Genomic DNA, 25,713 nt, shown 5'->3' on the forward strand with positions numbered 1-25,713 from the left:
TGGTCTGTTAGTATTTCAGGTTTTTCTGCAAACCTGGGGCTTTTCTCAAGTTTGTAGAAAAATGTATAAGTATCCACAAATATTGGCCATGTTAAGAATTTGATACATGGAAAATATCTACCAGCTGAGGACATACTTCATGCACCCAAGTTTGAAGTACGCAAAGGATAATGCAACAACAAGCTGCAAGTATTTAAGGTTCCACAAGACTCTTTTTTGTTTTCCCTGTAACAGATGCTCTCTCACACATAAATTGGGGCCGAGGATAGGGGAAGAGAGATGAACTTGGGAAATTCTCCTTATGCACACCCAATCTACCTCCCTAGGATTTTAGCAGCTTGAGCGAGCTAATTTCCCTTGGCTTCCCCACCTCTGAACTTCTGTCAACATATTGTGCGCCCTGAAACATACTCTATTTTATAGGGCTTGGGGGTGGGACACTTTTACTTAACATACATTTCCCCCTAAGTACCTGGGGAGTCCACTGAGTTTGGAGAGACCTCAGTCTTCAGGCATCCTGCTACTGATGATTTCAAGACTGGCACAAGCCACCCACACTTGACTACAGTGAACTGAGTGATGAAGATTCACTAAGTTTAAATGGGGACTTGATTGTAAGTCATGCATAGCAGTACAAGCTTACCCTTATGACACCTTGCATTCTAGAACTGATATGTCAAGTATGGTAAAGGTAATCTACCTCCCCTCTCCTCCATTAAGTATTGTTTGATGAAAGCATACTGAACAATACACGTCCTCGGCTGACTGGGCAGGCTCTCGCACCATTTCTCAGTCAGATTTGGTGTAACAGAGCCTCTCTTTCCTCAAAAGGTTTGTGACAGCCGAACTACAATCCCCAGGATGCAAAGCGGCTGAAGCCTTTCTTCGCCGCCCCTTCTTTTCTTCCCCTGCAGCTCTTGTGGGCGGGGTGAAGAGTGGATCGTTTCCGGTGGCGAAGGTTGTGGTGTGCAGGTTTCTTGTCTGATAGGCACTTTCTCTTCCTAGTAATAGTTCGTAGGACGCTGAGAGCAGCTGCTAGAGATGGATGAGGACGGCTTACCCCTCGTAGGCTCCGGCATCGATCTGACTAAGGTATAAGCAGTTTCGTCTACGCCTGGCAGTGGCAGTGCAGTCCTAGGCATGTTTACTCAGAAGTAAGTCTCTCTGAGTTCAGTGGGGCTTGCTCCTCAGTAAGCATATATAGGATTAATTTGTAGTTTATCTTGTGCTTATACCGAGAAGGGTCGTGCTGATTAGGGAAGGGGCTGTGGCTCAGTGGCAGAGCCTCTGCTTTGCATACTCAAGGTCTTAGGTTCAACCCCTAGTATCTCCAGTTAAAAGGTAGTAGTAATGATGGGAAAGGCCTCTACCGAGACCGTGGAGAGCCGCTGCTAGCCTGAGTAGCCAGTACTGACCTTGATGGACCAAGGGTCTAATTCAGTATAAGGCAGCTTCAAGTGGTGTAGTGATTAAAGTGGCAAACTAGGGTCTGGAAAACCCAGGTCTGGATCCCCACTTTGCCATGGAAGCTTGCTGACCTTGGGGCAGTCACAGGCTCTTAGCCTAACCTACCTTACAGGGTTGTTGTAAGGATAAAATAGAGGAAAGGAAAATAATATAATCTGCTTTGGGTCCCCATTGGAGAGAAAAATGGGATTTAAATAATGGAAGAAAATAAATAAATTTGTCAAAAGACCTATTTCCAGGTTGTGCTGGTGGTGGAATGAGGAAATTGCCCCTATGGTCCCTGTCCTAAGCTCTTGAGAAGAAGCTGCTGCTTTGGGGAATTCAGAGTTTACCTTGTCTCTCACAGAGGGCATATAAAGCCACATCAAAGTATTGTTAGAGTGAACCAGGCTTGCTGCATTTTCCACACAATGTTGCTGCGTCAATAGCTTTGTATTAAATGTTTAAAGTATTTTACATTGTGTACTTAGCTGATTGTTCTCAAGGAGGTGTATAAAGCTAAATGTAGAAGTAATACAACAAGGGAAGAAATATTGGTGGGAAAGTAATACAAATCACAATATAAAATGTATAAAATTACTAATAAACACTGATGTGGGGAACAGTTAATGTGTTTAAAATCAGAGTGGTACAACTGTAGTATATACAAGTCAGAGCATAAAAGATGTTGAAGAGTATGAGAGCCAATCAAATACAAAAAAGAAAAGTTAAGTTTTACCAAAAGAAGTGCTGGTTAAAGCGTCTCCACTCGTCTTTCTGACAAGATACATGTAAATTTTGGCATATAGTTAATTTCAACTACAAATCCTTTTCAAAGAAGTCCTCTGCTCAGATCCCTTTGACTGAATGGGAAAAGTGTTTTTTTTAAGTTTGATTAGTTTATATATAGAAAGGGGGAAAGGGAAAAGAAGGGGAAAGAAAGAATATAGTTATATATTTTTTTAAAAAACAATTTGACATTCTGCATGCAAATCTTCTAAAAGTTTCACAACTATTATAACCATTTTTCTTATTGTTCTTCATTTAGTCTTAGTTTCTCAGTACTTATGTTTTATCCAGTCATAGAACACCCTCCATGGTCCCATAAATTATTCTTCCATTTTTCCTTTTAGTATATTTGTCAATCTATCCATTTCAGCACATTCCATAATCTTTGTTATCAACTCATTATGCGTCGGGATTTTCAGTGTCCTGACTGAATGGGAAAAGTATTATAGCTCAGTCTTCAATAATGCAATCTCTTCAATTGATGACTTCCCCACCTTGGATATAAGGTAAAGGTTCCCTTGCTCGAAAGCCAGTCGAGTCCGACTCTAGGGTTGCGGTGCTCATCTCCGTTTCAAAGCCGAAGAGCCAGCGCTGTCCGAAGACTTCTCCGTGGTTATGTGGCTGGCATGACTAAACACCAAGGCGCACGGAACGCTGTTACCTTCCCACCGAAGTGGTACCTATTTATCTACTTGCAATTTCTTGCTTTCGAACTGGAGGCAGGAGCTGGAACTAGAGATGGGAACTCACTCCATCATGCTGCACCTGGGTCTCGAACTGCTGAACTATTGACCTTCCACAGCCTGCAGTTCAGCGTCTTAACCACTTGAGCAACTGCAGCTTGGATATAAAGGAGGAGAATGTGGCCAAATGGGATCCAGTTACTTATGAGGAAATTTGCTTGCTGTTAGATAAACTAAATGCTAATAAAGCTCCAGGGCCAGATTGGGTTCCAGGGGAACTTTTTTAAGTTGGATAAAAATTGGTGGACTCCAGTGTTGGCTACATTATTTACTGCGATCAGTGCATTGGGGGAAATTCCAGGTGTGTGGTGTGAAGCCATAATTGTTCTGATACATAAAAAGGGCTCTTATGACCTGCCTGCTAATTACCATCCTATTAGTTTATTATTGATCCCAGGCAAATTATACTGCTGAGAGGAAAAATGATAATCTTTGGGAACATATAGTAAATGAGGGGAGGCTGAGTTTAGAAGAGGAGATGGGAAGGGTTTTTTTAATGATGTCTTCACTCAGCTGTACTTGTCAGTGTAATTTTTCTGTTAATCTTTGATGTGACCTGGGGTGCAGGCTCTAATGATACTTTTCCTTTGTTTAAATGTAAAGAGCCTGTCGATGTAAAATGTCTTATTAGCATCCCGCTAAACTGGCCTAAATTCTAACAGGTATTAATCTCGGGCCACCTATATGAGCTTGAATGGATAGGTTTTGTAAAATTTACAGAATAGCTCACCCAAAGAACAATGATGGGTCTTTGTTTTTTTGGTTTTTTTTAGTAAAGGATACCTGTGAGTACTTTAGTTTTTCTTCCTACTTTTCTCCTCTTACACCATTGAGGTTGCCTTCTTTACCAAAACATAATGGCAGCTCTGCAGTGTTCACTTGCCTTACTTAAGAATACTGATGCTACAGGGCAGGCGCTTCACCTCTTGGGTGTGCACTGTTGAAAACTTCTGCATCTGTTTCCATTGGATGAGCTGTTCTGCAAGTTTTACAAAACCTATCCATTCAAACTCATGTAGGTGGCCTGGGGTTAATACCTGTTAGACTTTAGGCTAGTTTAGATGGATGCAACCAAGTCCTGCATCTCTAAAATTAAATCAGCCCTTTTTGACAGATGACTCACCGTCCTAGAACACAGTGTCTTATTATTAAATATAAGTGTGGCACGAGCAGGATTAATTGTCCAAGGATCTGTGCTACTTTTAGTTGGAGGTTTGGATGATGGTCATGATTCCATGGCACTATTGGCTTTCTTCCTGGAGGAAATTCATGGAACTTCATTGCCACAATGTGTTGTGATGGCTACTTTTGCACAGAAGGGTTTTAGGGAATTAAAGGAGCTGATGGGAGGAGCCACTGCATGTGTCTACTGACTCTAATAAGACTGGAATCTTCCCTGTTTAGAGACACTTCTTGTGATGACTCCCATTCCAGGATCAATCAGGGAAATCGTCTCAATCATGCTCTGTAGGTGTACTTCCTAGAGACATCCAGCAAGTGGTCCTGGAGGCAGAGTTGTTCCAAATGTCAAAAGTGTCATGCAGTATGGAAGGGGGGTACTGCTAAAAAACATCCTGAAATTGGAAGAAATTACAAATGCAGTTTGTAATATGGGATTCGGGAAGGTTGCTGTTGGGGGGGGGGGCAGAAAAGTGAAAGCCAAGCAACTTTTCCATGCTTGATCAGAATGCTGAGCTAAATGGACCTTCAATCCACACCAGGCACTGATGAGGCCAAAGAGACCTGGCTGGCACTTGTGTCAATCATAAGTTATTTCAGAGCTGTTCTCTCAAGGGCAGTTCTCAGGATAGCTCTCTCAGTTCCACCTACCTCACAGTGTGTCTGTTGTGGGGAGGGGAAGGGAAAGGAGATTGTAAGCTGCTCTGAGACTTCTTCGGGTAGTGAAGGGTGGGGTATAAAGCTAATCTCTTCTTCTTCTTGTGTGAACCAGGTGCACCCCAGAATATGCCCCAGAATCCTTTACAACACACAGGGCTTCAGCAGCATTGGGGAGGTTCTTAGCAAACAAGGCAATGGGAAAGGCATCTGTGCAGGCAGGAAGCTTTATACAGAATCACTGTCCACAGTGAGGAGCAGAGTTAATTGATTGATTCAAAAGTACTTGTAACCCACTCTTTTGACTGAAATAGATCTGCAGGATATTTCACAACAACCATTATGCAAATGGTTCAGAATGATGTTCAGAAAGCTGCTTTGAGTTCAAACTGGGGAGAAAAGAGGGATATAAATAAATAAATGCATGTAAATGAAATGCATATGTACTCGGTGCCAGAAAAGGCCCTGTTCCCTGTATCCAGGGCTTTTTTTTCTGAGGGAATGCGCCGGATCAGAGTTCCGGAATCACTTCAACAAATTTCTTTTTAAAATATTTAAAAGTTAATGAGTTTTCAGTATATAGATTGAAAACTTCATTTCACTCTTGAGTGTTCCAGCACCTCCTTAAAAAAAAAATATCCCTGCATGTATCTACCCTGTGGGATGGTGATGGAGCTTGTATGCCATCTGGGCCTGGTGATTTATCAGTTTTTAAGTTGTCTATCAGTTTTAGGATCTCCTCTCTCATCACCTTAATCTGACTCAGGTCTTTCAACACCCCTCCCGAACTCAGCGGTTCTGGAGTGGGCAAGCACTTCTCATCCTCCACAGTGAAGACAGAGGCAAAAAATGCATTTAGCTTCTCAGCCAATTCCCTATCATCCTTCAGTACTCCTTTTACCCCTTGGTCATCCAGGGGCCCCACTGCCTCCCTGGCTGGTTTCCTGCTTCTAATGTATTTGAAGAAAGTTTTATTGTTGGTTTTTACGTTTTTTGCTATATGCTCCTCATATTCCCTTTTTGCCTGCCTGACCACAGACTTGCATTTTATTTGCCATAGCCTGTGTTCTGTTTTATCAGCCTCACTGTGACTAGCTTTCCACTGCTAGTGGTTAACGAATGTGAAGCTGAATGGAGTTGTTTTCTTGCTTTTGTCTTCACTGTTGAAGATAGGAGGTGCTTGCCCACTTCAGAACTGCTGATTTTGAGAGGGGTATTAACAGACCTGAGTCAGACTGAGGTGATGAGAGAGGAGGTCCTATGACTGATGGACAAATTAAAAACTGACAAATCACCAGGCCCAAATGGCATACATCCAAGAGTTCTGAAAGAACTCAAATGTGAACTTGTGGATCTCCTGACAAAGATATGCAATCTATCACTGAAATCTGCCTCCATTCCCAAGGACTAGAAGGTAATGTAACCCCCATCTTTAAAAAAAAGGTTCCAAAATCAGTATGGATTCTGTAAGGGGAGATCTTGTCTCACTAACCTTTTAGAGTTCTTGGAGGGGGTGAACAAGCATGTGGACAAGGGTGATCCAATAGATGTTGTTTACCTAGACTTCCAGAAGGCTTCTGATAAAGTTCCTCATCAAGAGCTCCTAAGTAAACTCAGCAGTCATGGGATAAGAGGACAAGTCTTCTTGTGGATTAAAAACTGGTTAAATAACAGGAAACAGAGTGAGTATAAATGGGAGTTTTCACAGTGGTAAGCAGTGGGGTACTGCAAGGCTCAGTACTAGATTCATTGCTTTTTAACTTGTTCAACTTGGGAGTAAGCAGTGATGTGGCTGAGTTTGCTGGTGACAGTAAGTTGTTCAGGGTGGTGAAAACCAGGGAGGAATGTGAGGCACTCCAGAGGAATTTGTCGAGGCTGGGCAAGTGGGCATCAATATGGCAAATGAGGTTCAATATGGGCAAGTGAAAAGTAATGCACTCTGGAGCCAAAAATCCCACCTATAAATACAAACTGGCAGTAACTGACCAGGAAAGAGATCTTGGAATCATGGTCAATAACTCACTGAAAATATTGACTCAGTGTGCGACTGCAATAAAAAAGGCAAATGCTATGCTGGGAATTATTAGAAAGGGAATTGAAAACAAATCAGCCAGTATCATAATGCCCCTGTAATAAATCTATCTTGTGGCCTCATTTGGAATACTGTGTACAGTTCTGGTCACCACACCTCAGAAAGGATATTATAGCATTGGGAAAGGTGCAAAAAGGGGCAACTAAAATTATTAAAGGGATGGAACACTTTCTCTGTGAAGAAAGATTAAAGGGCTTTGGGCTCTTTAGTTTGGCGAAACAACGACTGAGAGGGTTACATGATGGCGGTTTACAAAAACTATGCATGGGGTAGAGAAGGAAGTACTTTTCTCCCTTTCTTGCAATACAAGAAGTCATGGGCAATCAATGAAATAGATGAGCAGTCGGTTTAGAACAAAGAAAAGGAAGTACTTCTTCACCCAAAGAGTAAATAAAATGTGGAATTCACTGCCACAGGAAGTGGTGGCAACTACAAGCTTCAAGAGGGGATTGGATAAACATATGGAGCAGAGGTCCATAAGTGGCTATTAGCAACAAGGTGTAAATGGAACGCTATGCCTGGGCCAGTGATGTCCTGTATTGTTGGTGCTTGGGGAGCCTCAGTGAGAGGGCTTCTGGAGTTCTGGCCCCACTGGTGAACCTCCTGATGAAACTTGGGTTTGGGCTGCTGTGTGACACAGAGTGTTGGACTCGATAGGCTGTTGGCATGATCTAACATGGCTTCTTTCATGTTCTTATGCTTTCCTCACCTTAGATGTATTCAGGAAGTGTGTTGCAGTAACCTAAATTGAACCATGGTTTTATGGTGTGTTCAGAAAATCCAGGAGGGAACTGGGCGAGGCTTTTGAGGCTTGTAATTGCCTTGGAGGAAGACTATAGGAATGAAGTGTGAATAAAACTGTGCTAAATGTACTCTCAGAATCCAGCTCGTGCTGTTTTCTGGATACAAGTCCTACAGCCCAGTCCTAGGCATGTTTACTTACTGTTAAGTCCATTTATCATTAAGGTCAGAGGTATGCACCCTGTTGTGGAATTCCACATCTGTCAGCCTTTGACTAACCGTGCAGTCCTAAGAACACTTTCCTGGGAGTCAGCCCCATTAGAATTCTGGGTAGTTCAGTTTAGGATGGCACTGTAAATCTTTTAAGTGTTCAGTGCCCAGTTAAAGTCTGAGCTTTAGATCAGTTTGATGTTGTCTAATTGTTTACTAGTCCAGTTCCTCTCCCTTCCTAACTCTTCCCTGTTTTTGATGATGTAACTCTGCTGTTTTGAAATGTTTTATGGATATTTTAAGGATCTGCCAGTTTTAAGATATTATGTACTGTCGCTTGCTCTTATTGCTGATGGAGGTTTTTAACATTTTAATCAACTCTTAAAATTGTAAAATGCTGCTTTTTAAAAAAATACTTAGAGCTGTTGACTGATGTTCCTGATTCTTCTGCTTTGTTTTCTGTTTTTAAGTCTTTGCTGTGAGCTGTATCAGGCATCGTAATAGGCTAAGACTGCAGGATATGTTTTAAATAAAAAATGTAATCTCTTAGAGTTCAGCCTTCATCTTTATTTTGTTCGATTTATACAGTGCAATCCTAATATACTAAGTGTTGAATTTAGTGGTACTTACTCCCTACTAAAGGTAAAGGTTCCCTTGCTCGAAAGCCAGTTGAATCCGACTCTAGGGTTGCGGTGCTCATCTCCGTTTCAAAGCCGAAGAGCCAGCGCTGTTCGAAGACGTTTCCATGGTCATGTGGCCGGCATGACTAAACACCAAGGCGCACGGAACGCTGTTACCTTCCCACCGAAGTGGTCCCTATTTATCTACTTGCAATTTCTTGCTTTCGAACTGCTAGATTGGCAGGAGCTGGAACTAGAGGCAGAAGCTCACCCTGTCTTGCGGCACCCGGGTCTTGAACCGCTGAACTACTGACCTTCCGCAGCCTGCAGTTCAGCGTCTTAACCACTTGAGCTACCGCAGCTGCAGTGGCTCAAGTGGTTAAGACGCTGAACTGCAGGCTGTGGAAGGTCAGTAGTTCAGCAGTTCGAGACCCGGGTGCCGCATGATGGAGTGAGCTCCCATCTCTAGTTCCAGCTCCTGCCAACCTAGCAGTTCGAAAGCAAGAAATTGCAAGTAGATAAATAGGTACCACTTCGGTGGGAAGGTAACAGCGTTCTGTGCGCCTTGGTGTTTAGTCATGCCGGCCACATGACCATGGAAACGTCTTCGGACAGCACTGGCTCTTCGGCTTTGAAACGGAGATGAGCACCGCAACCCTAGAGTCGGATTCGACTGGCTTTCGAGCAAGGGAACCTTTACCTTTACTCCCTACTAAGTGTGCTTAGGATTGCTTCCTTAGGCATCGAGTCAAATACATTCTTGCAGACCCAGTGGTGTTGAGTATTTGCATCCATGGCTCCGATGAAAAACAATATATTTGCCTAATTTGCAGATGACATGAAACTGGAAAGAGCTACAAATAATTAAAAAATTATGTACTGCTGTGTTGTGTGAACTTCATGAACTGAAGCAGTGGTTTAAAAATCTTAAATTGGAAGAAATTCACTGTATTAGAAACAAAGCAATATGTATACAAAATGTGGGGGATGAAAACGGTGAAGTTCTGTGGTACAGAGGAGAACTTATACTGGATCAGTTACTGATGTATTTTTATGTATGTGTTAAACTGCAGGTTCCAGCCATACAGCAGAAAAGAACCGTGGCCTTTCTAAACCAGTTTGTGGTTCACACGGTTCAGTTTCTCAACAGATTTTCTACAGTTTGTGAAGAGGTACGTATTCGTTGCATTGCCTTATACCCATATCTCAATGCGCATATGTGCCACCATGGAAGGCATTTTATTATTTGCTGGTGGGCTCCATTTGCCCTGATCTGGATAGCCCAGGCTAGTCTGCTCTCACCAGATCTTGGAAGCTAAGTGGGGTCGGCCCTGGTGAGTTCTTGGATGGGAGACCATCAAGGAAATCCAGGGTTGCTATGCAGAGGCAGGCAATGGCAAACCACCTCTGAATGTCTCTTGCCCTGAAAACCCTATGGGGTCACCATCAGTCGGGTGTGACTCGATGGCAAAAACAAGCTGCATATGAATATACGAACATTCATTCAGATGTCGTGATAAACAGTAGTTTGACTGAACTCTGGTGTATACTTGAATGCCTTTTGCATCTGATGAAGTGAACTCTGACTCTCAAAATCTTGTGCTGGAGTAAATTTTGTAAGTCTTTATCTGGCCACTGAACTCCTGAGTTATTTTGTTGATACGGACTAACACAGCTACTCATCTGGTGCATTGTGACATCTGAATGCAGGCTGCTGTACAAATTGGTTTTGGATGGGTGGTAAACAGGGATTTTGAACTGTGCTTTGTGCCTGGCTTGTTAACTATGATCAATATTAACTGTGGTTTCTTGTTGCATCCACATTCCGAAATCCCAGTTCGTTCAATAGCCTTTCTGGATACGGGACCGGTGGTGCTGAGCAGCAGAAAAAGTATATTGGGTGCAGGACTTCCTGTTGATGGTGCTTTCTCAGGATGCTGCTCTCACTTCCTCCTCCCTGTCCTCTTCATCATCCTCTTTCCACATTAGCGATGACTCTCCAAGCAGCACTGTGCCGCTCTAGCCTTTTGCAGAAAGGGAAATTCAGAAGGCTGTGGGGCAAAAGAACTTGCTTAATCCCATGATTAGGTTGCATTTGCCAACGTGTACAATAGACATTTCTCCACACAAAACACTGTTGCAGTGGGAAGTGGTTCACAGCCCACCTGCTCCCATATCTCCCCCCACCACCACCACAAAGAAAACTGTCTTTAAAATGTTTATATTCTGAGAAACAATGACTGATGGATGGACTTGGCCATGATCATGTGTTTCTTATTTTATTTCTGCAAGTGAACAAGATTATAGAATGTGGCAGAACGGGGTGTGTGTGTGTGAGAGAGAGAGAGAGAGAGAGAGAGAGAGAGAGAGAGAGAGAGATGTTTATTAAAATCCACTTTGTTCCAGGTCGAAAAGCTTAGAGAATGCAGTGAAGTGGCTGGATAGAAAGCTGTTGTTAACTATTATTGTAAGCAGGGGCATAGCCAGAAATTTCAGTTGGTGGGGCATGGGGAAATCTGGGGGGGAGCACCCCGACCTCCGGCTCCACTGCAACCTCTAGTCCTCCTCGAGTCTCTCCCATCAGAAGGACTGGATTCCGGGCTGGTTTTCTGTGTAAGCCCGGGGGTGGGGTGGGATCTCCGACTCTATTTTGCAGTTTTATTTTATTTTATTGCATTTTTATAAACATATTTATTATTTGGCCTGGAAAAAAGGGAAAAAATGAGACTGAAGCTTCCTTGACTGTGCCTGGTGTCATTTTGGAATATCCACATGCATCTTACATTTTAAAAAAAGATTTTTAAAAATTGTTCCCTTTTTAAAAAATTTTTCCCTCGGGGGCAGCAACTCATCTGTGGGGGACGTTGCCCTCAAATGCCCCCCCCCCGGCCACAGGCCTGATTGTAAGCCTCCGAGGAAAGGCGGGATATATAGAGGCTTGGAGTTGCTCTAGCTTTCCTTGCCCTTTTCCTGCTTCTTTGTCGCAGCCAACAAATAGCAAGCAAGCAGCATATGTAAGGACAGCCAGACAGTGCAAGGGAGTTTTGGGCAGCCACAGGGAATTCTGTTTGGAAGCAGGAAAGGAGGCAACCAACACACTGATGAGGGCTTTCAGGCAAAGTATATCTCACAGACTACCCAGGTTTGTGCAACAAACTGTTGTTCATAGCCCTAATGTCAAACAAGTACATACAAAGACCAGATAAAGTGTATATCACAAGACCTAGTATATGAGATGCATTAAATGGAGATGCCCGGGATTAAACCTCTGCCCTTCAACAAGCATCAGTCCCTGCCACAGGATCCTCAGAAAGCACCACGTTTTTAGTATATCAATACTCTTAAATAAATAGATGTTGAGCCAGTTTGGTGTAGTGGTTAAGTGCGCAGGCTCTAATCTGGGAGAACCGGGTTTGATTCCCCGCTCCTCCACTTGCACCTGGCTGGATGACCTTGGGCAAGCTGTAGCTCTGATAATAGCTGTTCTTAAAAAAGAGCAGTTTCTGTCAAGAGCTCTCTTAGCCCCACCTACCTCACAGGGTGTCTGTTGTGGGGAGGGGAAGGAGTTTGTAAGCAGCTCTGAGACTCCTTTGGGTAGTGAAGGGCGGGGTATAAATCCAATCTCTTCTTCTTTTTCTTCTTCTTAAAACTCATATGGCTGATCAGTTTTTTATTTTTTTTTAAATTAATTAGTGTATTGCTAACTCATATGTGTGACCACTTTTAAAAATTGACATTCATTTTGAAGAACAAAGTTTATAACTATAACTAGAGAGGTGGGGATCAAATAGCCTTTTGAAATAAAATCTGTCACTTTTCTTAAGTTGGCTGGATGGCATGTTTCTCAGGGTGTTAAAAGTTTCTGGCTCTGCAAGCCAGGCAGAAAGCTTACCTCTGTGCCAGTAGGCAGTGAGAATGCTACGCATCTGCCAACCACCGCACTGGCCAAGAGTTTTTGGGTACAGCGCAGGCTGGTTGCATCTGGCAACAATTAGTTAGAGCCACCATATCGGTTCCTATGGCCTGGCTTCTTGCAAATTAGCTTGCGTTTGAAGAGGAATCGTACATGACATTTGATTTGAGGTGTGACTGGAGCGTTTTGTTCTTCAGCTTTGGCGCTTCCAAAAACGTTTTGAGTATGAGTGATTTCCACTGACTCTCCCTTAAATACGGAATGAATCTCGTACAGTTATTCTTTCAGACTGGATTTGTGTTTACGGCTAGGGCTGCAAGTTGTTTTAATCAATACAGTCATCAGTGAGACGGGAGGACAGAAGGCATGCTTTCCTTTTTAAAAGAAATTATTTTAGTTGAGGTGTGAGACTCTTTATTAATTTATTTATTAATCACATTGATACCCCACCCTCCCCGCAATGCAGGCTCAGGGCAGGAATTAAAAATTAACGAGGCTGGCCTTTCCTTTCAGCAAGGAGTGGCAGCTTTTGTTCATTCATTTATTTCCTTTAGGTTTCAGAAACCAGCCTGTACTGAGGCTTCTAGTAATATGCAGGTTTATCTCAGTTCAGTAGGAAAAGGTGCATACATTCTTCCATCACTCCAATTGGTAGCTGCATTCACACTTTCATCCAGGTTTTGGGGGGCCCATAGAGAGTCCTCAAGGCCCTCCTCCTTTGCCCACCACCAGGCACTCCTGCCCCCCTCTCCCACGTACTGGATTGTGTGTCCTTCTCTAGCCTGCTCACAAGGACTCCTACTCCCCATGCTCACGGCTGCCTGCAGACTTTCCCCAGTGGCACTAGGCAGGGTATGCAGCAAGGAGCGTGGGTAGTAAAGGCCTAGCAGGTGAGTGGCGCAAGGGGCATCAACAACAGTTGGCTCAGCCAGAAACCTCGGACCCCAGCAGCTGCCCCATCTCGGCCTGCTGACGCCAGCCTGCTTTCATCACCAATATGTGTGAAACTGCTGTCATGGAATCAAGTAGTAACAGGGCTCATCCTGTGGCAGGTTAAGGTTGTCCAGTCTTGCCTTCCTATTCCAGTGTTTCCAGATCAATTTATCTCCATGTATATTTAATCTATCCTTGTCATTAGCTAATAAATTTCAAAGAAGACCCTTTCTTTGGTTGTCTTGACAAACAGAGTGGCTTCCTGGCAATCAAACTTACAACAGTTGGCTCTCTGTCCCTCAAGGCCCAAGTGGTGAATAGATATTTTTGAGGAGCTGAACATTTGCTGTGGGCTAGTCGTTTTTAGGAACTGGCTTCCAGGGGTTCTCTGTGGTATACCTACAGCAGGCCAAGGTCATAATCCATAAGTAATTGTGAGGTATTTTCAGTCCCTGTGTGAAACGAGGCTTACAGTAGCATTGTATCCTGTGCCGTATAATTGTTCTACAAGTGACTGGGGTAATAAGTGTTCTTTGGCAGTTGACCAGTTAGTACAGTGCTGAGTAATATTTCATGTCCTTGTTTCCCAGAAATTGTTGGCTCTCTCTCTCCGAATTCAGCAAATTGAAACAATGCTCAACATTCTAGATGCAAAGGTTGGTATGCGAGATGTCTTTTCTTGTTAGTGGTGTTCTTAAGGATGTTTAAAGCTCTTACCTATGTTGTATACAGTTTCCACAGCTGAATTTTTTGAAAGCAGAAATGAATCTCTGTGTGTGTGTGGTATCAGTCTGTGCCAGGCCAGTAGGTGTGGGCTTCCTAGGGGAAGGGCACACAGCAGGCTGGGAGTGGGGTGGGGCTCCAGGCCTAGGCTTCCCGAAATCAGGATTCACACAGCAAGTTTAAACACAGCAACATTACCTCTTCATTATGCCCCCAAAGTCTGGGCTACGGTATCACGTGTACTGCTGTCAAGGTTACTCCTGTCTGTCTGGCCTAGCTTCCAGTGATCTTTTCTCCACACCAAATGTAGGTAACCTCCTCAATCCCAGGTCACCTCCCAGCACCTCTCTACCACCAGCCGAAATTCCTTCCTCAACAATTAGCTCCGCCCCTCAGCTCAAGGTGTGCAGTTTACCACCCAGATTCCGCTTAACCCCAGTGGTACTCCTTCTTTCTTGACTGCTGCCACGTGGATCAGCCAGCCTCTCCTAGCCATGGGAGTTTCAGGCCAGACTTGTTCTACTGGGCGGTGACCCAGTTCTCCATCCATCCCCTGTCCATCCATCCCCCTAAGCTCTCCCCGCCTCCATACCTCCTGGTTTGCCACAGTATGTCTGTAGTTTTTGGTTTTCTAATGCAATGCAAATAGATGGGAAATCGTTACTGGTGATAACGGCAAACAGGATAAATTATCCTTTTCATTCAGGCTTTGCCTGCACTAGACTTCATTCAGCTCTGAGGATTTAGTGAAAGAATTTAGCACTGAATGCTAAACAGGCAGTTTGTAGACCTCTGTTTATAATGTTGTTTGTCTTCAGTTGTCTTCTATACCGGGGCTAGAAGATGTCAAGTGTGAAGTCGTGAACACCGGTGTCAACAGTGTTATGAATGGCCCCATCTCACAAGCCTCAACAGATCCACAGTCAACAAATGTTTCTCCTCAGTCAGAGGTAAATGTTTTAATGTTCGAGGAGGTCACAGTAGTCTCAAATGGCATTTTCTCCGGGGTTTTTTACAAATCTATACCTGTTGGTAAAAGACTGATCCTGCAACGCTTTTCTACGTACAGCAGGGCAGTGTGCATGAGGCAGGGCAGCTGAAGTCAGAAGACACAGCGGAGAACGTCACAACTGTAGCAAAGGATCCACGCTACGCCAGATATCTCAAAATGGTTCAAGTGGTAAGCCCACTTATTTTGCTCTTCATGCTGGTCAGAAAGGCCAGTAACGTCTGTAGCAAATGCTCTTAAAAGGCACTCCCACACAACATGTGTTGCAAGGCAATCACTCCTGAAATTAACCAAAGGGGATGCATAAAAGAGATGAAGTCTCCAGTGATGGTGACTCTCTGTGTCTCAAAGCTCTCATTAAGAGGGATGGGCTAGTTTTCATACTAAAAGGCTCCAGCTCATTGAAAAGAACTTTGGGGGGGGGGCACATCAGTGTATAACAGACCCCATGGGTTCATCTGGTCTGTTTTTTTCAACAGGTCTGGACACACACGACCCAATCAGTTAAACAAGTATAAAGCCAACAGTCGTGATAGTCTGACCCACAATCAAACAGTCATAAGACTTATAAAGAATGCTGTTTATGTATTGTAATCTAAAGCACTACAACATGATACACAACTCAATAGAAAATCCTTAAACCAAGGTACATAATCACATAATCAACGTCGTCTCCGGATTACATAACAACGTTTCAAAAAAATGGATCTTCTTCAGGAGATATTCTGTAGTGTACAAAAATACAATTTTTAGAATATGTGCTACACCAATGACAAGAGACAATACAATAATCTTAGTGCTTACTTACATAGTGGTGCCAAAGCTCTACTACTAGGTTGATTAGTTGTAATTTGAAATATCTTGTATGTGTTCATAACAAAGGTAATATTACTGTGTTACAGATTCTTAAGACTTGTTGTCTAACATTTATGAAACTGAGAGCTTTGGCACCACTATGTGAGTAAGCACTAAGATTATTGTCTTATGACTGTTTGATTGTGGGTCAGACTATCACGACTGTTGGCTTTATACTTGTTTAACTGTTTTCAACAGGGCCAGCAACAAGAGCCCCCCCCCCCCCGGGGGGGGGTGGCAGTGTTCCTTGAAAAAGTTTAAATTGCCTTGCTATGGTTTGAGAACACTGGTCTTTTTGGTGTACATCGGGGTGGCCACACTTGCTTAACGTTAAGAGCCACATAGAAGAAACATCAGATGTTTGAGAGCCGCAAGACAAGAACAAATATTACACACACATTTTAGTTGAAAAATATGCAAATTTGCTTCTTATTAACATTCAATTAGACTGTGTGAAAGAGCCACACGCGGCTCCCGAGCGTCAGTTTGGCTACCCCTGGTTTACATAGTGCCTTATGGTGTGCTCTTTGCTAAACAAAAATCGAAATCTGTCACCCCTCTGCTTCAAGAAAAGCTGCATCCTGCCATCTGTATTAGTTATGTAAATCGAATACATTTGCCTGTTTTCTGTGCACAACCTATTCTGTAGTCTTTATGGTTTTCCATGACTTTGTTTTACTGTGCATGGGGAACACAATGGGCGCATTAGATCACTAACTTTGGGCTCCAAACATTGGCAGTCTTGGTCAGCCACTCCTGACCTCCGGGATTTCAGATGGCTTTGCTTGCTCAGCTTCTGTATATCTTTGTGGTCATGAGGCCTAGAACTCTGCTTCAAAAACAAGAAATAGGACTGCGTTTTTTCAGTCCAATGTTGCTTCAGTGCCACATCCTGCAGGTTTCTGCATCCACACATCCCTGACTGAGGCACAGTTTTTCTGGTGTCTGCTGTCTCTCTGATTTTGGCAGAGGACTAAGCTATTCAGAAAAAAACTTCCAAAGCAGGATTTTAAGGGATTTTTTGTTTGGCTCCTGCTTTCTTGATTGTTGTTGCCTTTGATTCATTGTTTTATAAGTTTTAACTTTGATTTTATTGTATCCCACTTTGTGGACTTTTATTATAAATTTGCATAAATGCAGATTAGACAAGAACCATATTCTGCTATACCAGTTGTTAAGTGAAAGCCTGTCAGCAGGTTTCCAATAGAAAGTAATGTTTGTCTTAGGAAAAGTAAGCAGGTTCATAACTAATTTACAGTAAATGTAATTCACAACATCTTTCTCAAAGCCAAGCAAATTCCTCTTTGGATTTAGAGTTAGCACATATCCTGCTATCCATCCATCTCTCGTGGATGGTTTTTATCCTGCTCTTCCTCCAAGGAGCTCAAGACAAAATACATTATTCTCCTCTCCTCCATTTGATTCTCACAGTAACCTTATGAGGTAGATTTGGCTGAGGAAGAGTGGTTGACCCAAGACCTACCAGGGAGCCTCCATGACAGAGTGGCAGTATAAATTTGGATCTCCCCGATCTTTGGTCAACACTCTAGCTGTTATACTACACTGCCTTTCCTTAATTGTTGACAAAATTTGTTTCCAAAATACCTCAGTCCTTGACTTAAAAGGTAAAAGCTGTCTGTTGACAGCACCAGCAGTTACCTCATGCATTGAGAGTAAAGTTGACTTGGGTCAGGCTCCTCCAGGCCTAAAAGTAGATCCTATATTGTACTTGCTAAACCACTCAGCAATCCACATCCTGTTATATTGTCCAATAAGGAGCTATCTCATAAAGGCTTGTCTTTCCATAAAAAGCAGGAAAACCCTGTATTTGTAAGTTGTAGACCAGGGGTCTCCAATGTGGTGCCCACGGGTGCCATGGGGCCTGCCAGATGCTTTTAGAAAGTCTGTGGGGCCAGGTGGGGATCTTCCCAACAAAGCTTCTGATTGGCCATTGGAGATTTGATTGGCTTTGCAAATGTTGCTTTGGCAGCAGCTGCCACCACGACACAAGGGTCTTCCCTGAGTGACTGAAGGTAAGCTGTGGCAGCCATTTTATGGCTGGCTCTATCTCCTTCAGTAGCCATTTTGTGGCAGACATTTTATGCCTGCACCCACCATGTTTTGTCATAGTGCCCACAGGCTGAAAAAGTTGGGGACCTCTGTTGTAAACACTACAGGGCGGGAAGGTGGTGTCACTTTATGCACTCTAGGTTCAACAGTCCCATTGCAGCCATATTGTTCTGAGTATTTCAATAAAGGGGGGAAACATGCCACCCAGACCCTTCCAGGCGATACAGGCGAAGGCATTCTGATTTTTTGTGGAGTAAAGCAGGCAGGCGAGAAGTTTGGTCTAGGAGGCCAGAACCACTCTGGCCGCTTGTTCAGCAAAGGTGTTGGGGAGGGAGAAGTACGTGCCCTTTCCTGGAGAATACAATTGAAACAATTCTTCACATTTGTTCCTAAGCTGCTTTTTGCCATGGTACCATGTGAGTTGCTCTTATTTGAACTAATTATGAGCATGCTTTCCCATTTGGACATGACCTGTGGCCTCCCTGAGATTAAAACCACTTAATTTCATTGCCCGTGTCCAATGGTTGAAGTTTAGTCAGGCTTAAATACAGGGCACTCAAACGGTGCAGTGTTGTTATTAGGATATTCCACCAGACCCTTTTGCTGGCGCAGAAATTTTCCTGTGAATGTGGATTCGTGTATTGGCATTGTATGGCTAGTTAATTGCTGATGGACGTGGAAAGACTGTGGTGCTGTTGAAAGGAAAACACTCACTGCATTGTGTGCTCTGATGTTTATGTATCTGTCTATGGGATTTAGTCTTTTTTTTATGTAGCTTGCTCAAAGGGAGGCAGCTTACCTCCCATGCCTTTTTTAAATTGGTAGGGCCTATTAACCACAATAGAAGTCCCTCATTCTTCTGTGCTTAAGGTTCTTAAATATGCCTAACCCTTACTGGCAGAGATGTCCAATTAGTAGACATTTTGAAGCCATAAAAATTGGGTTCTTGGGTGGGGGGGTGATGCCCTTTTTCACCTTCCATAACCTCTGTCACACAGGTTCAAGGTTACAAGTAAATCACACAGTCATAGTTCTTCACACGTCTTGCCTCTTTTAGAATAGAGAACCCTGACTGTTTTCCAACAAAAAGACCCTCCTCTCTTTTTCAGGGAGATACCACCAGACAGGGTAGCCCATTCTTTAACAATCACCCCTCAGTCAGACACTGCTGAGGTGTTGGAGATGGGGACTCAACCACCACTTTAGTCACACGTTACCACCATTTACTCATATCCTAATGCATATCTATGGCCCTGTTCACACGGAGCATTTGCCGCGCTAAAGATACAGATGAGAGGTGGATTTTCCGGGCGCGATCACACCGCAACATCTGGGAAGTCTAGTGCACCAGTGGCTAACCAGTGGCTTACCCGTGGCTTCGTGTGGAAGATACGGAGTAAAAAACTAGTACTTACAATGTACTAGTTTCCAGAAAACGCGGGGCAAGGGCGGGCGTCTGATCGCGTCCCATCCTAGTCCCGTCGCAAACCGGTTAGTTTGTTTTTAAAGTCTGCACAGGATGCGCACAAATGATCATGCGCATGCTCACCTTTTGGTGAGGAAAAAATATTCTTGTTTACCTCGGAGGCGGCGCCTAGCGATTGCTGGTGTGATCGCGCCACGCCGCTTCTTTGCCGCACTGCAGGATAGCCGTGTGATCGGCACCTCACGCCCTAACCACGGGACCTCGGCGGGACATGTGATCGGGCAGCCACGCGTTATTTTGCTCCGGGGCAAATGGCCATGCTTCCCCCCCGCATTTTCCGGCCCGTGTGACCGGGGCCTATGAAAAGCAAGTTCTTAGTCTGTGTGTGTGTGCTTCTTTCCACGAGACCATACAATCCAGCACATGGGGCTAAGCGAACAAGAAGTTGCTATTTATGGTTTGAAGACATTGGAGTGAATCAGGGAGAGATTACAAAGTTTCTTCACAGTTGAACTTCTGAACCATAGCCCTATTCAGGCATCCCGGATTTTTTGTTACAAACTGACTTTCTTCCAGTTAGACTGCTCCTCTGTTGCAGGTTGGTTTTGAGTTTACAGCTCCTTGTTCAGCCAGTCTGACTCTCACTGAACGGAAGTAATTTTTTTCACTTGTCAGCCTCCCATCAACATTCCATCAGCTGCTATTGGTTGCTGTTAAGGAGAGGCAGGATTCTGTGCCTAATTCTGTTCTGAATGACAGCTTGTGTAGGGTTGAAAGATATTGACAGAGCAGTCCCCCCCCCCCTGTAATCAAGCCTGTGCGTTTAACATCTCTTGTATGCAAGTTGAAAGCCACATTCTTGCCACTGAGTTGAATATATTATAACTTCAGATAGCCAAAAAATTAGACAGCTCCGCTATAAAGTTTGAAGCAATATTAAAGATGGCAGAAATCCATGAGAATCGAATTTGCTAATGGGTGTGACTGGTTCAAACGTTTGATGCAAACCTCAATAACTGAAAGAAGCATAAACAAATTAAGACCCATCTGTATTGGTAACCAAGCCAGCGCTGACCCTTAAGACAGATAAGCTTTCTTTTTTCAAACGAGGTAGATGATATACAGTCACTTTCCAGCTAAAGGTGGTTCTAGAAGTAAATTATCTTTGGGACTGGACACCTGCTTCATAAAATCTTAAGCTGTTTATAGGCCTCAAGTATATGATCTTAAATTCCTCTTGCATTAGTTATGAGACTCAACTTCAGTCTTTTATTTGGTTTATAAATCATGTTAGTGTTGTGTGTGATAAAATTTCTGGCAAGTGAAAAAGCTCATCATACCAAAGTATAGGTATGTATATTTCGTCTTATCCATTTCTTACTTCATATTTCCCAGGACACTTTCTGGGGTTGAAGCCTAGGTAAGAGACTTCACAAAAAAAATAAATAAATAAAGGCCTGTAACGGTTGAAATGGGAAGGAAATCCTTATCAGACTTGAATCAAGATTGCCTCTCCTCCAAAACATACAGCCCTGATTCTGTTAGTTTATTGTGGCATTTTGAGAGTCTGTTGAACTCAGAGCTTAGTTGAGCACTGAGCTAAAATTGATAGACACAATATATTTAATTAGTGGCATCTAGCTCTTCCTTGGAGCTCATCAGAAGCATACTTGGGGCTACCTTGAGCAGAAGATCAGGTATGACGCACGGGGCTCCCTGAAAGACAGTTTCTTTACCCTTGCAGATCTTGTGTGATGGTATGACTACGGGAGTGTGTCTGTGTGGCAGACAGGAGGCTGTCCTATCCCTGAGAGGTGAAAGAGCCACTCACTCTTTTGACATCTGAGCCTATGGAAGTGCTGCTCCAGCAATTAATCTCTTTTGGGGCCAGGGGTGCGTGGGTGTTGAGGGCTGCCTGAGGAAGAGTGCAGGCAAGACAGAGGAATTGTCTCAGCAAGGGAGCAGACAATTTTGTGTGTAGCTCTGCCCGGTAACGTGGCACAGTGGTTCAACTCTACCTCTGGGAGAGCGTAGAGTTGCGAGGCCTGTCTCTGGTGATGAGCAGACCTGGTAACTACAAACTTTAAAGAGAATTTACCATATAACCTGTGTATAAATAAATCTTCTTTATTGCTTTATTAAACCTCTTGCTTCAGCGCGCGCAGTACTATTCAGGCTCAGTACAAAACTTACCTCACAGCCAGTGTTTGTTTGTTTGTTTGTTTGTTTGTTTGTTTATTATTTCGGTTTCTATCCCGCTCAACCCCCCCCCCCCATGGGTCTCTGAGCGGCTTACAGTATTCTTAATTAACCCTATCTATGGCCACATTTCAATCAGGGTGGGGACTACCCTACCGGCACCCTGTGGAAGGAGTTGTTGTACTTCTCACTCCTGGTTCGGCTGCTGGCTATTGCTGGCTCGGCGCTTTGTTCCGTTCTCCTTCTTGCGATCCTCGGTGTCGGCTGGTAGGTCCTCTAAGCTGAGTTAGTGTGAGCTAGCTCACCATTCTTTAGCCTCCGGCTCACACATTTTTGTCTTAGCTCAGGAAGGAGGGCTCCGGAGCAAACTAATTTATGCCGTAGCCAAATCGCTTGCTCACAACTTTAATGCCGGTAGCTCAGAAAATAGAATTTTTGCTCACAGGACTCCACAGCTTAGAAGGGAACATTGCTCACAGCAGTGACCCAAAGCATTTACAGTTGTTACCCTAAAATGTCTTGTACCTGAGGGGAAGGTTTATATCTCCAAACTGGCCAGGTTCTCCATCAGAGAGGCTGTGTGGGTCCCCTTGGTTTCAAGAAAGCCAGGCAGGTAGAAATGGTAGAGAAATCCTGTACCTTCAGCACAAGCCTAACCTAAAAACAAGCCCTTGTTGCTCATGTAACCCCCGAAGTTTTTGCTGTGGCTGCATTCAGATATCCTGCCAAATGGCTGTGAACAGGACAAACTCCACTTTACCCAGTTCCCTGAATTCATGTGTCATGGCAAGTTCAAGGCTTCCCAAATCAGGAAGTTCTTGCTCACACATGAGGAAAGGAGAGACGAGGTCTGTGTGACTAAACACATAAACCACGTTCATGCCCATCGTGAACAAACAGAAGTTAACCATGATGGGTAAATGTGGCCTGCTGGTGGCCCATGTGACGGAGCAGCACCAGCTGCATTTCATCGGTCCTGAAACTCAGAGCAAAAGGGCATAAGTGGACCAGCTGCTGTGAAAGGATGCCACTGTCTGAGTGAACAGGGTAATACAGGAGTATTTCAGGTGGGTGTGAATACAAAAGGTCTCCTATATGTGCATAATAAAATACGTTTACTTGATTTTATAGAGACCTATATCTGCATTTTAGGGTGGCTTGTTTGTTTTCCAGTTTGGTGTACTGGTTAAGTGCGTGGACTCTAATCTGGGAGAACCGGGTTTAATTCCCCACTCCTCCACTTGCACCTGGCTGGATGACCTTGGGCAAGCCATAGCTCTGATAAGAGCTGTTCTTGAAATAGAGCCGTTTCTGTCAAGAGTTCTCTCAGCCCCACCTACCTCACAGGGTGTCTGTTGTGGGGAGGGGAAGGGAAAGGAGTTTGTAAGCCGCTCTGAGACACCTTTGGGTAGTGAAGGGTGGGGTATAAATGCAATCTCTTCTTCTTCCTAGTGAAAAAGTGGTCTTGTCTTCACCCCACATCAATCAGTATCTCTGGGGACCTAATCTCAGGTGTAGCCTAGGTCTAATTAGCTGACAAACTTTCAGTGGAAAATGTAGAATTCTGGCATAGACATCCAGTGGCTCTGAGTGCCTCTTTCTCCTCACATCAGTGGTAGAAATAATTAGTTGCCTAAAGTTGCCCGTTTCTTCAGTCAGAAAGCTTTTGTGTTTATTGGTGGTAATTTTCCCATTGTGAGAGGTTTTTGGATAACAGAGGTTCAAGAAAAAGAACATTAGCCTCCATGTTTTGGGTTACATTTTCCATATGGTGACGACTCCCAGTTATAAAAGAACTGTGCGACTCCCAGTAATAACAGCTCTGTGGATTCCCAGTATTAAAGTGTTCTAGTTAATTGTTTGTATTGGAGGGGGGGAAAGCTCTGAATACTGATGCATGCAGGGAAATATTAATCACAGAATGAGTGTGGCTATCACTCTGCCAGCCTGAATGGCTCTCTCTGCTTTCCCCAGTGACACCAATGTAAACAGGCTTCTGTGAAACAGCAGCCATGGCTCCCTTCTCCCTTCTAAAAGCTTCTACTTACCTTGGCCGAACTGTATCTGTTCCTTGCCAAAACCAGCTGCACACTTCTGTTCGCTCAGGCTTTGAGGTCTCTCACGTCTTTTTTCAGACCTTCCATAGACCTTGGAAATCAGAAATCGTACATTGGGGTTTTTTCCCCCCTTTTGACCTTTGCATCAATGGTGGCATGGCAGTCTGTTCTTTTTTCGAGCCACGCCAGCAGAAACACAGGAGAAAAAGCTGCAAGAGTGTCCCTAGCAGAGGGCAGGGACTCCCTGACTGTTTCTCAGGCACCCTGCAGGAAAATATTTTCCCCAAATTCCAACTTCCTTCCCTAATACTTTAAACGTCTACCTGTAGTAGCAGTGCTTGCTGCACAGAAACATTTCCCCCCTCGTCTTAATTGTCTAAAATCATGATTAGGTAAATCTCAGCTGATGAATTACAGTCACCTCAGTACCTTCAACACAGTCAGCTTCTCTGATGGTGAGCTTCAACTCACAAAAGGTTGTACCCTGGGAAATGCTGTTGGTCTTTAAGGTGCTATGGGCCTTGAATTTTGTTCTGTCATTACCGACTTAAGATGGCTGCCCACCTGAAACAAGTTTTCAAGAGGGTTCCCTCAGTTGTTTCAGATTGTCACAGGCCCTTTAAAGGACTCATAAGGGTGCATAGCCTTCAGACAGCCCTTTCAAAGGGATGGTGTGGCAGCTGAAAAGGCTGATTCCTAGCAGAGACCAGAATGGATTTCCTTGTCCGTTTACTACAGGGCATGGTATGGGTAAACAAACATCAGGACTGACTGGTAAGTTGAAGACCAGTTTGATTTCCTGCATGCATACGCCTTGTCTTCTTGCTGTTGCATCCACTTCTTATTTTCTCTTGGCTGTGCTGCTCTGTCCATCTTGCCGAACCCCCAACTGTTTTTACATAAATAATCCATTCCGACACACAGCACCTGATGTAGGTATTTTCTGGAAAGCAGTGTTGAGATTCTTGGATCCCTTTTGTGGGGCCATGAGGTAAGAGTTTAAAATGGGCTAGGAGTTTGGAAGCTTATCAAATGAGGGGGGAACTATTCTGGTGATATTTTTGACTTGCCTAAACATGGACCTTCGTTTTTCAAAAATCTCTCCTGTTTGGAGGTAGTCATGGGAAATAGCATCTTCCATCATCCTACTGTAGTCCAGTCAGCAGCACCAGTTGTTGAGTAGAGACCTTTTTTCCTTTAAGAATGTTTTGTTCAGTAAAATGTGAGTGCTTGTTCAGTATTCTGGGCCTTTAACTGTAATTTTTGTCTCCTTAGGGCGTCCCTGTAATGGCAATAAGAAACAAAATGATTTCTGAAGGATTAAACCCTGATCTTCTTGAGTAAGCAACAACTTGTTTTGTTCAAATTTTGTTTGCCTGATGACTTGGTGTGATTGGCTCCTTTGGGGAGCATTAGAGAAACGTAACCTTGAAAAGCCTCTGAAGTTAAGATGTACCTGTTAAAAAGTCTTTGAGGTACGGTGCAATAGGGCCTTTCCAGATAGAGCTTCTTCTGGGAGGGTATATGTGGGTGATAGAGATGTTCACAGAGGTTACACAGTAGCATTCTGCCCTAAATGATTTAATAACATGAATACTATGTAATACATTCTCAACAATCCTTACAGCCATTCCATAAAATAGGTCAATACTATGAGATCCATAGTAGGTGGGAGAATTAAGGTTGCTTACGGCCACGTTGTCTACTCGTGGCTGAAATGATATTTGGACTGGGTCTTCCCAGGTCACTTTTCTTAACCACTACATTATACCTTATACATTATATATTACAAGTGGGGGACCCGCGATACTCGCGGGAGAGGAGGACCTCCGCACCTATGAGGAAGAGGAGGAAGCAGCAGGAGGAGATAAGTTCCCCCCCTATCCCGCCGGTTCCCTGTCTCCTCCACCCCCTGGGTTGATCTTCCCCTCCCCCTGCCCTGGAGCACCCCCCCCTCTGGAGGCCAGGTCTACCAACCCCTTTCCATTGCAGGGGTAGACCTGGCCTCCGGAGGAGCCCAGGTCTACCAACCCCTTTCCATTGCAGGGGTA

The 25,713-nt window shown here is 43.9% G+C and overlaps 1 protein-coding gene across 1 annotated transcript in view; it reads left to right on the top strand.

Annotated features, from left to right (window-relative positions):
- The first annotated feature begins 959 nt into the window (after nucleotides 1–959).
- Nucleotides 960–25,713, top strand: part of CCDC53 (coiled-coil domain containing 53) — a 27,497-nt gene continuing 2,743 nt past the window's right edge. Inside the window, exons 1-6 of the mRNA XM_015423448.1 lie at nucleotides 960–1,092; nucleotides 9,551–9,649; nucleotides 13,914–13,979; nucleotides 14,865–14,996; nucleotides 15,116–15,226; nucleotides 24,938–25,002. Of these exons, the coding sequence (XP_015278934.1) occupies nucleotides 1,042–1,092; nucleotides 9,551–9,649; nucleotides 13,914–13,979; nucleotides 14,865–14,996; nucleotides 15,116–15,226; nucleotides 24,938–25,002 (524 nt within the window). The 5' untranslated portion in view covers nucleotides 960–1,041. The remainder of the gene's footprint in view (nucleotides 1,093–9,550; nucleotides 9,650–13,913; nucleotides 13,980–14,864; nucleotides 14,997–15,115; nucleotides 15,227–24,937; nucleotides 25,003–25,713) is intronic.

Source organism: Gekko japonicus, unplaced genomic scaffold (assembly GCF_001447785.1).
Source record: "Gekko japonicus isolate JY-2015 unplaced genomic scaffold, Gekko_japonicus_V1.1 scaffold2231, whole genome shotgun sequence".
NCBI lineage: Eukaryota > Metazoa > Chordata > Lepidosauria > Squamata > Gekkonidae > Gekko > Gekko japonicus.